This window comes from Atheta coriaria, unplaced genomic scaffold, assembly GCF_025399875.1.
Source record: "Atheta coriaria isolate IRGN ID8LTWV9N9 unplaced genomic scaffold, Caltech_Dcor_3.1 hic_scaffold_10_pilon, whole genome shotgun sequence".
Lineage (NCBI taxonomy): Eukaryota > Metazoa > Arthropoda > Insecta > Coleoptera > Staphylinidae > Dalotia > Dalotia coriaria.
The window spans coordinates 288,253-306,374 of record NW_027045452.1 but is presented as its reverse complement, the minus strand read 5'-3'; the positions used below and the strand labels follow the sequence as shown (position 1 = coordinate 306,374).

General features: G+C 33.8%; 2 protein-coding genes and 1 long non-coding RNA gene across 5 annotated transcripts; 2 read left to right on the top strand and 1 right to left on the bottom strand.

Moving 5' to 3' along the window:
- Positions 1–12: 12 nt before the first annotated feature.
- LOC135800986 (uncharacterized) lies at positions 13–2,757 on the top strand. The gene is made up of 7 exons (XM_065314351.1): positions 13–153; positions 209–687; positions 746–1,008; positions 1,070–1,311; positions 1,370–1,674; positions 1,736–2,181; positions 2,243–2,757. The coding sequence occupies exons 2-7, from the start codon at positions 529–531 to the stop codon at positions 2,568–2,570; spliced, it is 1,743 nt and encodes a 580-aa protein (XP_065170423.1). The 5' UTR covers positions 13–153; positions 209–528; the 3' UTR covers positions 2,571–2,757.
- A 63-nt stretch (positions 2,758–2,820) lies between these two features.
- On the top strand, positions 2,821–5,324 carry LOC135801002 (RNA-binding protein 1-like). 2 transcript variants are annotated; one of them, XM_065314370.1, is made up of 4 exons: positions 2,821–2,978; positions 3,135–3,355; positions 3,415–3,555; positions 3,956–5,324. In XM_065314370.1, the coding sequence occupies exons 2-4, from the start codon at positions 3,147–3,149 to the stop codon at positions 4,002–4,004; spliced, it is 399 nt and encodes a 132-aa protein (XP_065170442.1). In that variant the 5' UTR covers positions 2,821–2,978; positions 3,135–3,146; the 3' UTR covers positions 4,005–5,324. The 2 variants fall into 2 exon arrangements, with proteins under 2 accessions (XP_065170442.1, XP_065170440.1); XM_065314368.1 differs by having other exon boundaries at positions 2,822–2,978; positions 4,710–5,324.
- A 2,508-nt stretch (positions 5,325–7,832) lies between these two features.
- Positions 7,833–10,029, bottom strand: LOC135801005 (uncharacterized). 2 transcript variants are annotated; one of them, XR_010550268.1, is made up of 5 exons: positions 9,675–10,029; positions 8,629–8,790; positions 8,318–8,565; positions 8,014–8,266; positions 7,833–7,953 (listed from the first exon to the last, which is right to left on the bottom strand). It is a non-coding gene; the product is annotated as an uncharacterized lncRNA (long non-coding RNA). The 2 variants fall into 2 exon arrangements; XR_010550267.1 differs by having other exon boundaries at positions 8,014–8,565.
- Positions 10,030–18,122: the final 8,093 nt, after the last annotated feature.

Genomic DNA, 18,122 nt, shown 5'->3' with positions numbered 1-18,122 from the left:
TCAACAATGATTGCCAAGGTAGGAATCGAAATAGAAATGGAGCGCGGTGAAACGTTGGCTCGACACCTATGGACGTACGATAAACAGTCATCTATGGCTGACAATATAAAGAAAATAGTGTTACATCACAATAGTGACCAAGTGGAACCATTGGTATGTCAATTTAATTATGAAAAACATATTTCTTCATGTATAAGCTTGTTTTTAGCCAGCTAATGGACGTTATGCTTTGAAAGTTATTCCTGACGCAAAGCACCCTTCTTTAATAGAACATTTTATTACTGAATCATCTGTAGAACGTGATATACAAGATGGTATCAGCATTAGACTGGTACCAAGTGTTGCAGATACTATCAGGCGCTTGTTTGATATCAAAATGGACGAAGGTATTTTGCTACATTTATCCACAGACATTGTTTTCGTTCAAGGGATTGTGGACACTAATCGTCAAGATGTACTGATTAAATACATACAAAACGGCACGTTGTCTGATATTGGCGAGTCGGGGCCTTGAATATTCTCTTTCATATGTTAAAAAATGGCTACATACGCAATTTGGACGATGAATTCATGGTCAGAGTTGTAAATATTGCACAAGCTGGTCAAAGCACAGCAGAATTTGCACTTTCGTTACTTATTCACGTTTTGAGATCAACTAGAGATGGCCTTTCATCTAATAAATCAGTTGTGAGTTGTCTTTATTTTTCAATCGTTTGATTTTATTTCTATATTTTTTTGTTGTAAGATTTTGGAAAATTTGCAACTTTCGTTGATTATGGGCCACTTTAAGAATATAATCATCAAAAACCACGAAACGTTATATCTAAGATTGTTTAGTCTTATTAATTCGTTGATTTCATGCGCTAAAGGTGAACGTCGTAAAAACATTTTAAAGGAGCTGAATTCACCAGAAAATCATCAACTATTCTACAAATTTTTGAAAACACATACTAATATGACCAATATAATCGCAAGAGAAGTGTTTGTTTTACAAGCACGATTAATAACGTAAGTAACATGACACTGTATCACAAAAAAAAAACATTCTCTGATATTTTGGTAATTGTAGAAGTACATATTTGCAATTTTACACCAATCGTGGAACTGTAACAGCAAGTATCTTCGAAGAACCAAACAGAAACAGTAATGCTAGTGAATATGATTATTTAGACACTTCGAATAGAAATACTGTTCTGGGCGATGGTGTCTGGGTTAGTAATTTGCAAAAAGCAGAGTCCATGTGTTCCATATTAAGTCTTTCGTCGATGAATAGCAAGTCTCCAGGTTCACAACTTCTGCATAAATGCTTGGGTAAAACAATCGAATGCGATATGTTTACAATTAAATGTAAATCGAGCATATTTTGCAGAATATGGAAAAAAACACTACTGTACTTATTTTGATAGTCTTGAGAAAAGCGATTATTCCTGCGACGCTGAACTGTACACCATTTCACAGAACATTATCAGCATTTTAACTAATCTACTATGTATTGGAATACCAGTGCATGCGCATAATTATTATCTTCCGATGTTCTTTGCATCGCGGGAAATCGCAATTTCGAGTGGTATGCACACTGTGGAGTTTTTTGAAGAATTATTTGTCAAGACTTTGATGCTTTTGTTCCATACCAAAGCAGAAATGCGAGTGAAAACACCGGATGATTTCAAAAAGGTAAACATTAACTGCATTTTATTTACTCATTGTGTTTAATACCAAATAACATTACTTGTAGTTATATCAAGTGTTGAAAATACAATTAAAACTTGTTTTTGAAAAACATCCCAAAGATTTTGAAGCTTGCGATATGCATTTTTCTCTGGTAAACTACACAACTGTTCAGGAAATTCTTCAGAAGGAAAGAGACGAACGTTGGTCGAATATTTACACTAAAAATCCAGCTGTCCAAGAACTAATTCAACATTTCAACGACGAAAATTTGGAGTTAGTTACTTTGTCACGTTATAATACCCTGGAAAAAGGTTTCGTGTTCAAGAACATGACAACCAAGTCGGGTAAATACTTTTCCCTGAAACTCACAAGTGACTTTCAATCGCTTTTGTACATGGACTGTGCAAGAAACGGAACTGAAATTGGGAATGGCAGCAGAATGTGCATACCTGTAAGCACCATCAAATACCTTGTCTTGGCGGAGAAGTGTAATTTAAGGACAAGCAATTTGTACGTACATAAGTACATAAATTTTGTTTATTAAGTTAATTATAAATACTGCTATCTCTAGGGTCCCTGCAAGTCAAGTAAAAAACGTGTTCACTATTTTATACAATTTAATGGACTCCTATGAGACTGATTCGATCGATTGTTATTTCTACAGTGAAGATGCATCGAAAACACCGGCTGAGTCGCAGAAAGAAATGGAAGAACTGTGTAATGTGTGGAAGGATGGATTAAACCTTCTCCTCGGAAAAGAATACAGCCAGCAAATGCAAAATGAGTTAAATGAATTGAACGAATTCGACTGTAAAATGCAGTTAATTGAATTGCAAGATATTGAAATTCCCATGGGTCCAGCTCCTCCGCTACCAGTATTTGAATATGGCGCGTTTTAACTGACAGTCAAACATCGGGAATGATCGGTTTACAATTGAATAACATTTAAATTCATTTATTATTCTTGTTGTTTGCAATGTACGCTTAATTGTAGTTAACTAGTAGACGTGTCCGATTATAGAGTAATTGTATTCTAGTCGTAAGCGCTTCGATAACTTATTAAATACTCGTAAATATCACATTAAAGGAGAAATGTAAGCATAGTTGTGCAGAGTGGTGGGGACACGCGACCGCGAGACGCACCAAGCGCGCCAATCGTTGCCTTTCCGCCTTTTTACTCGGCTGTGTCGACGCCATCTTTGCAGTGTGCGATTTACTCAATTTATAGCGAATTGCGATTGTTGAATAAGGAATTTGCAAGTTGCTGGCGTCGCAAGTTACGACCCTGCGTCTACCTCATCTAAATTGTAAGTTTCACTAACTTATTTTATGTACTTTCAGCGTTTCATCGCGTTATAGTTAGATTCACTAGTGCACCAATTGCACTAGATGCGGATAGTGATAGTTTACACAAGCATGCTTCAACGGTTTTACGTCTAATTAAATTTGTTTGTTTTCTATAGGCCAGCACAAAAATGTCGAGATATCGCGAGTGGGACTTGACTTGCAAGGTTTATGTGGGAAACCTTGGATCTTCTGCAAGCAAGCATGAGATTGAGAGTGCCTTTAGTAAGTATGGGCCACTGAGAAATGTATGGGTGGCGCGCAACCCGCCAGGCTTTGCATTTGTTGAGTTCGAAGATCCTAGAGATGCTGAAGACGCAGTTAGAGGCGTGGATGGGACGTAAGTTGTTTTTAGTTATTTTTAATAGAGCATATTTAAACTCTGGTGGATATTTGCAGAAGATGCTGTGGAACTAGAGTACGTGTAGAGATGTCCAACGGTCGTTCACGACGTGGAGGTGGTGGAGGAGGCGGCGGAGGTGGTGGCGGTGGCGGCGGTGGAGGAGGCAGTGGTCGCCGCGGACCGCCCAGATATTCCAGGTATGAGAGCAAGCTAATCAATTTTTATAACAATATCTTTCTGTGTACTCTGCACAACTCTTCACCTAATCATGTTCTTAGTTGCTTCAGTTCATTTACATTCACATGTAGCTCTTAGTAGATAAGACTTGTTTTGTTGAAGGGGGTGATTTCATTGATACTGCTCGTCTTCGGTTCGTCGTGCTACTACGACAAACCGAAGACAGATGTGTAGTAGTTACCGATTCAATAACAATTACAAAATTGCTTCGTGTTGTAAAGTGCAATGCGAAGTTTGGTCGCGGCAGATTTGTTGTTGTGTTTCTAATGTTTGTTGCAATAACAAGCGATGATGCATTACCAAACAGTGACGAGAGCAAAGGCAGCGGTTAAATGACGTATTTTTGGCGCACATTTGCAGGACAGCACCGCTGCTGTTGTTTACTACTACTACTTCTCCCCCCGATTGAGCCCCAATCTTCCCTCCTGCCTGGCCACACATCTCATCTTTATAAAAAAACATCGAACCACCACACCACTACTGCTACAGTACAACAGTACAACATCCGCAATCGCATTCGCGGCCGGCAATCGTGTGCATCTCCCCCCGACCGGCGGCGCAACGGTTGCAACCCGTCGCCACATGCCATCTCGACTCGCCCGCCCAAATTCGGCGCCCTCGCACACCGCCCTTCTCAGTACAGAAAACGCAAGCGTCGCCTCAGCCGCCTCTATTAACCAACCAACCATCCGACAATCAATTCAATCGCAATGCGCACACGATGGATCGACTCGTCGCTCAGCACGACTCGATTCATTTTTGGTACAAATCATTGGGGTTGGTAAATCAGAAACAACGCGGCATGCAAGTCGAGAGCGAATGTGCGAGTGCAAGAGCTGAATGACTGATCTCTAGAGAAAGAGAGTAAAAACACACTTTAAATTAAATCACAGTGTTCAATAATAATTTAAACTAATTAATCCGCATAGAAAACGAGTGAACCGCAATCGAGTTCATTCCTCTTTTGTTTTCGTTTATGTTTTTTTGTCAACACTCGCCGGGCAATTCAAATTTCGAACATATTTGAGTATGGTAATCGATTTGAATCGTCAGCCTGTGTTACCGCATCGTCAGCAGGTGCTTCCACTTGACGCGCAATCGTTTTTGTTCGTAGGTCTCGTTCGCCGCGACGCTCCCGCTCGAGGTCACCGAGGTCACGCAGTCGCGACCGCCGCAGCCGGTCCGACTCCAGGGATCGTCGTTAAAAATGCCTGCCGAAGACGGCACGTATCTTTTATCACACGTCCACGCATACATGCATACACCCTAAAACACTTACACATATATCTCATTTGATCAACCACTCTACTGCAGCGAACAGAAAACTGATTCAATGACGGCATTATTTCAGACTTTAACATTATATAATTTTTATTTCGAGTGTTTCTTGAGATGCAAAACATTTGTATTACCGTGTCTTATTGTTAAATAGGGATATAGATTTTAGTTATTACGCAAGGATGAGAAGAAGAAAAATAATAATTGTAGCGATTTAGGAGGCGAGTCAAACGAAGAAGTAGACCATGCGAGGTTGAAGTCGAAGCTAACGAATAGCAGGTATTCATTTACTGATTGATAATAAGTCAAGAGAGAGAGAGAGTTGCAAAAACTAGCATTGATTTTTGAAGTGAAATTTATGTACGATATGATTTCGTTTTATTACTTTACACATTTGATAGTCGACAAAATGGAGGATTTTTAAATAAAATACAAATTACGTACAAAGCAATCCTACATTCGTACCACTTGCGAGTTAAACCCCGAAACATTGACCTGACCTTCCCATATCATACGAGTCTCCGCCACCCGCGTGTTTACGGGCGATGGAGGCGGCAAATCGCGTGTATTCCTCAGTCTGCCGCCAACCACACGCGATCCATGACGCGTCCGCACACTCTTGTCCGATTTCACAAGCTTACAATGAAAATGTAACAATACGAAGAAAATTCAATTTTAACTTCAAAATAAATAGCTAAAAGCAATGCCATTTTGGGAATATTTCCAAAAACCACCGCCGCGACAGCGCAACCTACAGGAGGGACTCTTCCAAATCGCGTCGCAGACGTGCAGCCTGCTCGTGCAGGTGAACAACACGAATAATATCACATTCGGCGCCAACGCGTCGAATATTAACTGCAATAATATTCACAATGGTACAACCGTGGATGTGGAGGATATCGCGAAGGCTGCAACGAGTGGATTCTCTAATGGGAGTTTCACCAGCAAACAACAGCAGGATTCGGAACAGTTGGTTGTACTCTTGCCGCACAAGAATCGTCTGCATCGACAGGGGTCGACATTAAAGAAACCACGTTTATCGGTAAGTATAGGTAAAATAAAATATCAGACCTTGATAAGGTAATGAATTAAGAGTAGATATTGGAAAAGTAAGTTATGCATAATATTACGAATTGATTTTGGTAGCAATATTGATTACGTGAAAACATTTTTTAAATCTGAAAACTACAAAATTAATAATTGTGTTGTGTTTTATGTAAACATTTTTTGAGTGTCTTGTCCAAATTGGTTTTTAACGGATCGTCGATGAGTAATAATGACTGTACTCAGGGAAATTAATTATTCATTTGTAATATATTAATAAGTATTACTTTAATGTGTACTCGTAGAACAATACCCATGGTCCTCATTAGTTTGCCTAAAAAATAAATTCATGTAACCTTCTTCCATTTAATATCGAAAAATTATAATTGGAATTAATTCAATTAAAGGTAATGGTTCAGAAAATACTCGTTAGCTTAAGTACGGAATATATATGAGAGTTTGCTTTAAACCCGTTGCACATATGTGGCAGTTCCTGATTAAAAAGGAGGGCAATCATTTCCTACGCGCGAACCGAATCGAAGACCAAAAAAGAAAGAAGGGAACTTAGAGACCTGCGACTGTTCTGTTTAACCTCTCAAGCTCGACAGTGCTCTGTGCTCGCTAGGGGGTATCCTTTTGTACTTTCGGGTTACCCGCAAAAAATAGTGGGAGAAGGGGACAGTGAAGTTGAGTCACCTGGGCAGACGTGTTTAGCGGGTGTGTCACCTTGTTCTCATTCCATTGCATACGGAGTCTTAAGGGATTTCTAATGAATATTAAATATTACTAGGTAAACATTTATGTTATCATTCAAATTGAGTTGTAATCAATAATGGACAGACATTTGAAACTGCAACGCTGGCAAAACATGCTCAAGAAAATTAAAATCTGTAATACAACACTATATTAGATCCAAAAATGGACGTATGTGAATTAAGTGGTTTCATTAACAAACTAAAAATTAATTTCTATAGCAAATGGTATACAAAATGCCTCCTATAACACATTACCGTAGCAAATGGTATACATCATGCCTCGTATAACCTGAAACTTATAATGAATTGATTGTATCTTGTGTGGTATGGGTGTTCCAATTGATCGATGAAGGAATACTGCGAAACCGAAGTTTGTTTATCAAAGTATTCATACGAGCCATTATATTATGCGTTCAGTGGAAACAACAGAACCACACGTCTCGTAAAAGTTATTCTCTAGTTTTGTAATTCAATCATAATGCAACTAAGCTTAAACTTGCAACATGCACGAAAGTATCTTATAAGACGATTATTCCAATTCATCATTTTGGATAATTTCTATCACTTTCGTTTTTCGTCAGGTTTGTTTTGTTATCAGTGATCACTGCCACAATCAAATATTTTCGTAGAAAGTATAAATAATTTATCTCGCAAGGTACCTACTTGTATTATGAATTGAAATCGCAAGACTATGATATGCAAATGACATAGCTCCTATAACAATACCCATTATATTCACATTTGTAGGTCTTGAACCAATTGGGACAACATTGTGTTGTGATACTACAATTATTTATTTACAATTTTGGTAATATATTGACGTAAATTCTTAAAATTTAATTTATTATGTTTAGCTCAACCATACAAAACTTTGCTTATACTGAAGCTAGACAAGAAAAATAGTATGTTTATCAATTACGATTGAAAATTAAATAAATATTTATTGATCTAATTGATTTCTTCTGATTGGAAATTTCCATAATATTGAAATGAAATTAATTCATCCGAATTATTTACGTAGTTTACCATTGATAGGTAAACAACATCACAATGGAGTACGCAAATTTAAATATCTAAAAAAGAAATGAATTTTATTAAAATTAACGTGTAGGAAATTCAAAGACGAAATATTTTCAAGTTACATACAGAATAAACAAGCACGTTGGCTGACAACAAAAATTGATTTGTAGAGCTTAAGTTCATAAACATCAGAAATTTGACAGTTTTAACATCTCCATCCCATGGGCACTCATAAAATGCGGTGTTACGTATTTTTTCATTCTAAAACAAATGCTAAAATATCTTACATCTATCAAACACATTTCTAAAACATTATTTTACCAGACTTTTTAACTTTTCCCCGGCAATACCCATAATATCACAACCAATAACATAAACACTTAAATGTCCAATTGAAAGTACCTAGTTCAAATTGCTGCAAAATATTATGATCACGTGAAATGAAGAAATAGTACTATGTTTATATCGATTTACAATTAACTCTGTAATCAGAATCAATGATATTTCAAGCCCACAAATAACAACAAACATTACCAGTGGATTACCACAGATTTTCAGTGTAAATGTCCAAAGCCTATAATTAACTTACATTTTATGTAGTTCTTATATGTATCATTCTTCATACCTGAACATATACATATGTTGCTGATGCGCTGTAATTAATTTACGACGTCGCATTGTTTTAATCGATGAGCGTCTGGCATCTTGTAGAGTCAATTTAAATACATCAAAAGTTAGTTCCAAGTTTTCCAATTCAATGTGTAATATTACTACAGCTGATAGTACACATATCGCTTCATATATTATAAAACTTATTATGAATATATTGTAGATTGTGCGATAAGGGCGTTCAATTTTATCGATGAAAAAATACTGCTGACCAAAACATAAAATATTGCAAATAAGAATGTTTTATAATAATATTATTATACATACACTTGGTACAATGTATCTACATGAATCTTTAGAATTCCCATCGCAGTTTTGCAATTCAATAGTAACTAGTGCAGTTGTACATACAGTACCAACGTAAGCCAGAATAAATTGTTGATGACAATTGTGACCATGAAGTATTTCCAAGTATTTTATTTTTGAAAACTGAAGATATGGATTAGAATCAATCATATTGTACATTTTATGTATTTGTTTCTCCTTTGTTTTTATAGTATAGACAATAAAGGTACAAAATGTTGCAGATAAAAGCATTCCAAGATTAAGCGACGCATCTGCAAACGAATCACCGCGTGTATACTGCTTAATTAGGTAACCAACGTTGCCACAATAAAATGCTGTTATACACAATATAAAGATGCTATCTCGGAGTGTATTTTTTCAAAAATTAATGTTTTTAATATTACTAATATTGCAAGATTTTGCATAGCAATAGATAAATCTCTTACGTCGGTTTTTGACATTTTGTTGTTAAGGGTAGCAGGTTTAAGAATAGAATGCCACAGTGACTCGATATTTGATTGATTTTTGATTAGAACTTAATTTCTGCTATAGTCTTTACAAAGTTTGGTAACATTATTAATTTATGTTTTATAAACTACAAGAAGATATCATAAATAGATTAGAAACTCGTTAGTCTAATTATATTAGATAAAGAAACATACTATGGAAAGCAATTAATCGAAGCTTTTGTTTTATTTATGTGCGATATGGGTGATCCAGCAAATTAAAAAAGAAGTACTGTAAGAAAGGTAGTCATCAAATACAATAATTCAAGTTTGATTATTCGATTTCATGGCACTTTTGCAATTCAATAATAATAAGCGCAATGGTACTTTCATTTCCAATGTACAAAATAACTAATGAGGATGACTTCTCCAATCAGATTGTTGAATTGACGTAACTTACACTCCCGGAGGAAAATGCAATGAGACCAAACATAAAAAAAATTATCACGCAATCTATCTTGGTTGAAGAGTAAAACTGCAAGACTTTGACCATGCAAGTAGCGTAGCCGGTATGTTGCTTACCTTCAATTGGCGATCTTTGCGCGTTGTCAGTGTCAGCAGCGTACCGTCGCCTGTGAATATATTCAAGCAATGCCCCTTATATTCTCATTTGTGGGCCTTGCACAATTTGATACAACATTGTGTTGTAATACTACAATTATTCATTTACTATTTTGGTAATATATTCACTTGTAATTTTTTATAATATAATTTCTTTTAAAATAAAATTACGTATGGCTAAATCATATAAAGTTTTATCTTCTTCGTTGAATTGAATGTTATGTTTATACTGAAGCCATAACAACAAAAACATTGTATTTATATCAACTACGATAAAAAAAAACTAAATATTTATTTAAGTTTTCATGTAGGCGATTTTTGCATAATATTGAAATAAAATAAATCCATTCAAATTATTTACGAAGTTTACCATTGATAAACAACATCACAATGGAATATGCAAATTTAAGTATCTAATAAAGAAATGAATTCTATTAAAATTAATATGTACGAAATTTAAAGATAAAATATCTTCAAGTTACATACAGAATAAACAAGTACGTTGGAGTATACAGTGACACTATTGGCAGACAACAAAAATTGATTTGTAGAGCTTAAGTTCATAAACATCAAGAATTTGGCAGTCTTAATATCTCCATCCCACGGGCACTCATAAAATGTGGTGTCACGTATTTTTTCATTCTAAAACAAATGCTAAAATATCATACATCTATAACAGTATATTAAGTATAAACATTGTTAAACACTATATCGCCCGTTTAGCCACGTGATGCTTACGCTATTTTTTCTACTTCTACTCTATTTCCACGTTGAGATTTTTCTATTTTAACTTTTGTATTTTAAATCTTCAAAATTTGCTTTAAACACGAGTAGTAGCAGCGCATACATTGATTTTGACGTGAGCTAATAGTAAAGTACTTTACTCACGGCGTGTTTAAAGTACCACTTTTTGTGCCACAAAATCGAGGAAAAACTATATTTCTTTAAAGGTGGAAGTAGAAAAAACAAATTTTTAAAACATTATTTTACCAGACTTTTTAACTTTTCGCCAACAATACCCATAATGACACAACCAATAACATAAACACTTAAATGTCCAATTGAAAGTAGTTCAAATTGCTGCAAAATATTATGATTACGTGAAATGAAGAAATAGTACAACGTTTATATTGATTTACAATTAACTCTGTAATCAGAATCAACGCTATTTCCACTCCACTAATTACAACAAACATTAACAGTGGAGAACCATAGATTTTCAGTGTACATGTCCAAAGCCTGTAATTAACTCACGTTTTATGTATTCCTTAGGTATATCATTTTATATACCTGAACATATACATATGTTGCTGGTGTGCTGTAATCAATTTACGATGTCGCATTGTTTTAATGATTGAGCGTCGGGCTTCTTGTAGAGTCAATTTAAATACATCAAAAGTTAGTTCCAAGTATTCCAATTCAGTGTGTAATATGACTATAGCTGATAGTACACATATCGCTTCATATATTATAAAACATATTATGAATACATTGTAGATTGTGCGATAAGGGCGTTCAATTTCATCGATGAAAAAATACTGTTGGCCAAAACATAAAATATTGCAAATAGAAATGTTTTATAATAATAATATTATTCATACACTCGGTACAATATATCCGCATGAGTCTTTAGAATTCCCATCGCACTTTTGCAATTCAATAATAAATAGTGCAGTTGTACACACAGTACAAACGTACGCCAAAATAAATTGTTGAAGGCAATTGTGACAATCAAGTATTTCCAAGTATTTTATTCTTGAAAACTGAAGATATGGATTGGAATTAATCATATTGTACATTTGTTGCATTTGTTTCTCCTTTGTTTTTAAAGTGTAGATAATAAAGGTACAAAATGTTGCAGATAAAAGCATTCCAAGATTAAGCGATGCATCTGCAAACGAATCACCGCGTATGTACTGCTTAATTAAGTAACCAATATTACCACAATAAAATGCTATTACACAAATTATAAAGATGGTATCTCGGAGTGTATTTTTATCAAAAACTAATATTGCAAGATTTTGAATGGCAATAGATAAATTTCTGATGTCGGTTTTTGACATTCTGCTGTTAAAGGTAGCAGGTTTAAGACTCGAATGCCACAGTCACTTGATATTTGATTGATTTTTTATTAGAACTTAATTTCCATTATAGCCATATAGCAAAATTTGGTTTCATTATTTATTTATGTTTTATGGAATAGAATAAGATATCATAAATAGATTAGAATCTCGTTAGTCTAATTATATTAAAAAAGTGTAATAAAATCAAGCATTATATTTATGTTGCATTTGTTTATTTATGTGAGATAGTGGCTATCCATTTCATCAAAAAAGAAGTACTTAATTGCCCTCAGGGGGCCCCTCAGGACGAAACATGTTAACGCAACATATAAAATTGTAAAATCCAATAAAATCACGTAGAACTTGATAAATAAATATTTAAAAATATATACAATGGATTACGTATTCACAAATGAAAGTAATAAAAAAAAGAAGTACTTAAGAATGACTGTCATCAAATACAAAAATGTATGTTTCATTATTCATACATTAGGTGCACTTTAGAAATAATATTCAGCGCATTAGTGCTTACACTTCCAATGAACAAACTAGTAAATCTCTGAAGGCGATTTCTCCTATCAATCAGGTTGTAGAATTTTTTTCTGATTAAACCAATATACACATCCACATTGATCAAGTGGAGCGCTTGCAAAGCTTTCGTTTTGAGTCGTTTTGCAGTATAGACACTATACTTCTAGGTACAATATGTTGCGGATACAAGTATTCCAAACCTAAATGAAGCATCTGCACATGTATCATCTCGATTAAATTGGTGGATGACGTAACCCATACGGAATAAAATGCAATGAGACCAAATATAAAAAGTATATCGCACAATCAATTTGGGTTGAAAAGTAAAACTGCAAGACTGACTATGCAGGTGGCATAGCCGGTGTATTGCTTGCCTTCAATTAGTGATCTTTGCGCGATGTCAGTGTCAGTAGCGTACCGTCGCCTGTGAATGTATTCAATCAATACTCCTATCATTCATATTTGTGGGCCTTGCACAATTTGGGACAACATTGTGTTGTAATAATACAATTATGTATTTACTGTTTTGGTGATATAGTTTTGAATATTATAATTATTTGTTATAAAATGTACTTAATTATAATTGTTTAATTATAATTAAATATTATTGAAAATAATTTGAATTTTATGTGTAAATTCTTATCATTTAATTTTTCCTAAAAATAATTTTGCGTTTAACTAAACTACTCAAAATTTTGTTTACACTTAAGCGATGTCAAGAAAACATGTTTTTATTATTATATATTATTATTAACTATAGTTCTTCAGTTTGGAGATTCAAATTATTTTTATTGTTTATCATTGATAAACAACATCCCTATTGAATGCGCAACTTTAAATATCTAATAAAGGAATGAATTCTATTAAAATTAATTTGTAGGAAATTGAAAGAAATAAAATAGCTTTTAGTTACATACACCGAATATTAGCACGTTGGATTATACCGCAACACTATTTAGCAGGCAACAAAAATTGATTTGTAAAGCTTAAGTTCATAAACATCAGGAACTTGGAAGTTTTGACATTTCCATCTCATGGGCACTCATAAAATGCAGTGTCACGAAGTTTTTCATTCTAATACAAATGCTAAAATATCACTCATCTATTATTTAAAAAAACATATTTTTAGAAATTACTTTTACAAGACTTGTTGGCAATTTTTTGTCAATAATACCCATAAAATATAGCCAAATAACATAAAGAGTTCGATATCCAAAGGAAAGGTGTTCAAATTGCTGCAAAATATTATGATCACGTGAAATGAAGAAATAGTACTATATTTATATTGATTTAAAATTTATTTTGTAATTAGCTTCAATGCAATTTCAAATCTACTAATCTATTAATAATAACTAACATTGCAAGTGAGGAACCTGTAATTGCCTGTAATTAACTTACAAAAAAATATTATTTACGTAGTAATTAAGTATGTTATTATACATACCTGAACATATAAGTGCATATGTTGTTGACATGCTGTAATCAATTTACGATATCGAATCAAAAGTTAATTCCAAGTTTTTTTCTGTTCAGATAGCTAGATATATTATTAAACGTATAATGAATATATTGTAGATTGTGAGATATGATCCGTTTATAAAATGTGATGGTTTTATTATATATTAATGTTTGATGGAATATTACAAAAATATGTCTTGATACAAATTTGTTAGTTCAATTGTATTTAAAAAAAAAGAAACATACGAGTATTTACCATTTCTTGTTTTATTTTACCACCTTCTAGTTATTTTTTTTTGTTTATGTTGCCCTCCATTAATGTACAGCATAACCACCGAATAGGCGAATTTAAACAACTAATCAAAATATAATAATTAATGATTTATAATTTTAAAATTATGTTCAAGATACATATACATACGGAATAAACCAGAGCGTTGGAGTATACTGCAAACCTACCAACCCAAAGCAAGAATCCATTTCTCGAGTTTAAATTCATAAACATTAGAAATTTGGCAGTTTTAACATCGCCATCCCAAGGGCAAGCATAAAACGTACTGTTAAGTAATTTTTCATTCTAAAATAAGTTTTAAAATATATACAAATCAAGAAAAAAATGCTTTCAATTCAACCTACTAGGCTTTTTGTTTTTTCTGCAATTGTACCAAGTACACTAGTGGCGATAATGTAGAGACTGAGATGTCCTAACGATAATAAATTGAATTGCTAAAGAATCACAAAATTAATGATAAAACAAAAATAAGCAATTTTTTTTACAATCAACTCCGTTATTAGAATCAAACCCATATTCAGTCCACTTATTACAACAAATCCTAAAAGAGGCAATTGAAATATTTCTGTTGTATGCGTCCATATTCTGTCAAATAAAATCATAAAATATAATAATGAAGTAACAAATATCCTATGATTTTACCGTAACATATATAATTGTTGTTGATGTGCTGTTACCAATAGATTACGACGAATTGGTCTAAATGGTGTGTATTTAGCTTGTTTTAGAGTAAGCCTGAACAAATCAACTGATATTTCTAAGTAATCCAAGACAGATTTCAATAATACAAGGCCAGGAAATATACAATTGGCTTCATATACTATAAAACTTATAGAGACTACATTCAAGATTGTGCGATATGGGCGCTCCAGTTTATCAATAAAGAAGTACTAAAAGAAAGGCCGTCATTAAATACAATAATTTATGTTTGTTTATTCTTACACTAGGTACAATATAACCACACGTGTCTTCAGAGTTCACATCGCAGTTTTGCAATTCAATAATAATGAACGCAATGACGCTTACACTTCCAGTATACAAAATAAAGAATCTCTGAAGATGATTTTCTGAATCAATCAGGTCGTTGAATTTTTTTCTGAGTAAAGCAATATATACATCAGTATCGATCAAGGCGACCGCATGCAGAATTTTCTTTTCCGTTTGTTTTGCAATATAGACATTACAGGTACAAAATGTTGCGGATACAAGCATGCCAAGACTAAGTAAAGTATCTGCAAATGTATCACCTCGATTAAATTGCTTGACGAGATAACCCACACTTCCTGTATAAAATACAATGAGACCAAACATAAAAAGTATATCACGTAATCTATTTTGGTTATACAGTAAAACTACAAGGCTTTGTAATGCAAGTGAGAAAGTCATCTCTCCGTTGATTTTCATTTTGAATTACATGTAAGCACTGTAAAGCAGCAGGAAGGACTAAAACTGACCGTGACTACGGTAGTCATAATTTATTTCGATGATTTGGTACACATTAGAAAACCATTTTCTAATGTTTAATTTTTGTTTAATATCTTCGTAGTATTCATATCTTCGTAACATTTAATATAAAGTTCTAAACAAATATAATAAGCATTAGGTAGTTCATTAGGGTGCAATGTTTATATAATGAAACAAGTAAGTTTAATATTTTTCTACTTCCACCGTTAAAGCTCCAGCTTTTCCACGGTTTCGAGACCTAAAAAGGCCGTGACTAAAGTAGTACTTTACGGCATTAATAACCTAACATTTTCCAGTAGTGTGCAAGCGAATTTCGAAGATTTAAAATACAAAAGTTCAAATACAAAAACCACAAAGTTGAAATAGATTGGAAGTAGAAAATAAAGTGTAAGTATCACGTGGCTAAACGTAGTTAAACAAAACCTCCCGTTTAGCTACTTGATACTTAATATACTATCATCTACTTCCACCTCTAAAGCGCTAATTTATTTCCACGGTTTTGTAACCCAAAGTTAGCATTTTAGTCATGTACGAGTCATGGTCTCGTACGACCAAAATATTGACCAAACCAACCAAATTGACCAAAAGTAATTTAGTACAATTTATTATCGAATAATAATTAAACGCTTGCTACGCTTGCGCATCGTGTAATCGTATAGCTCACTTGGTAGCCTACTTATTGTACTATCTCCACTTCTACCTTTAAAGCACCTCCTTTCCCGCGGTATTGTAACCCGAAAAGTGACACTTTAGTAATGAACGCCGTGACTAAAGTACTAAAGCTTACGGTGCAGTACAAGGCTTTAAACTATGAGTTATGAGTCAAATCTATCTCATCGAAGCTTTAAATAACAAAAGTTTAAATACAAAAACCTAAACGTAGAAATAGAGTAGAAGTAGCAAACATCGTCGTTAAACAACTCGTCGATAAAAACGAGATTGATTCAGACCAAGCTTAGCAAGCGTTTAATCAATTGAGTGTTTAACAACGTTTATATTACAAATTACTATTGCTGTTAAATTGAGAATTAAATAAGCACTATTTTGATAGAGCAAGTTTACAAAGCTTTGTTTCGAAAATAATGTTTGTTAAACAAACTTTTCTATGTTGTAAAAGAAATTGATCTATGTTGGCTGTTTTTCTATTATAACACATTATAAAAAGCTAATTTATGGCATAAATATTTTCAAAAGGTGGCGTGTAATGCGAGCAACACACCTATAACTATCGCTGGAACATAAACACTAAACACCTACGTGGTCCAAACACGCATTAATACTAAAAATACACAAATTTGATTGAAATCTTCAAGTTGCGTACTTAATAACTCGAAATTAACTCATTTTGAATTGTGATCGATTCAAACACGTGCATGACATCATCCTTTTCTTCTAGAATGTAATTCTGCGTAATTCTGGGTCAATTTATTTACGGCATAGCAATTTTTCACAATGTTTACAATGTTTTTCACATTAGTACTTACTTTACCTTCACGCGTCCTTAACGACTTTCCAAGTAAATGTTTGATAAAGAAAAGAATGACCCAATAAAGAAAACGTTATTATTCACTAGATAGTCATCATTCGTTTGTTTACGACGTGGTGTTTTCGAAGGCAAGCAAAAAGGTCGTCTATCATCGTTTGGATTTAATGATTTGATGCGGTGTCATTTGTGGGTGACAGTTCTTCTAAATTCTGTTATTATGCAGTCGAAAAATACGTTTTGGGTGAAATATTTACACATAATTCAGTCTTGTGTCATGGCAGAGCTTGGTACGGATTTGAGCTTTTATGTTTTTATGTTTTCCCATCCTGCCATGATTTGGAATATTAAATAGCGTCCTTCAGCAGCGGTAAAGCCCAATGAATAATTTGCTTCTATAAATGTGGTGGAATTATTACGAATGACCTTTTCAAACAACGCACAAACATAAAAGAAGTTGTTACACATCTTACGTTCTACGAACGTAATTGAATTTTCTTCGGAATTTATACAAACGCGTATAATTATTATATTCTTCATGAATGATGAGTTACGTGCAGTAACGCGCTTTTGTTATAGTTGTTTCAGGCTGAGTCAGTGTTCTGTTATTTCTATTTTTATACAATATTCCAATTTACACGTAAAGCATCGATCGGTCTTTTAAAAGTGACGTGCATCATAAACCACAGACACAGACGCACACATAAATCTGATTGCGGCATTGTGGGCGTTTGCTTTTACGAGAATTGACCTAAAACGGCTGAAAATCCATCTGTAAATCCAATATATCGCAATCTGACACACTTTCAATTACAGTAAAACCTCTGAAACACCTTTAAGTTACCACGGTACAAGTACAAGAAAACAAATATTCTTCAGTCCCAGGCATTTCTAAGTAGTTTTACGATGAGATTATCGAACGCAAAGAAATAACACCAGCATAAAACTCAAAGCAATCAAGCAAATTGAATAAAATTGACTGGATTTCTATGAAGTATTCTCTTGTTGATCGCAATATGGGTCAAAATTGATTTTAACCGATGTAGGGGTATTTGAGCATCGATTTTGTTCACGGTGTAGTCTGTTGAAATACGGGAATGATTTTTAATTTCACAAAC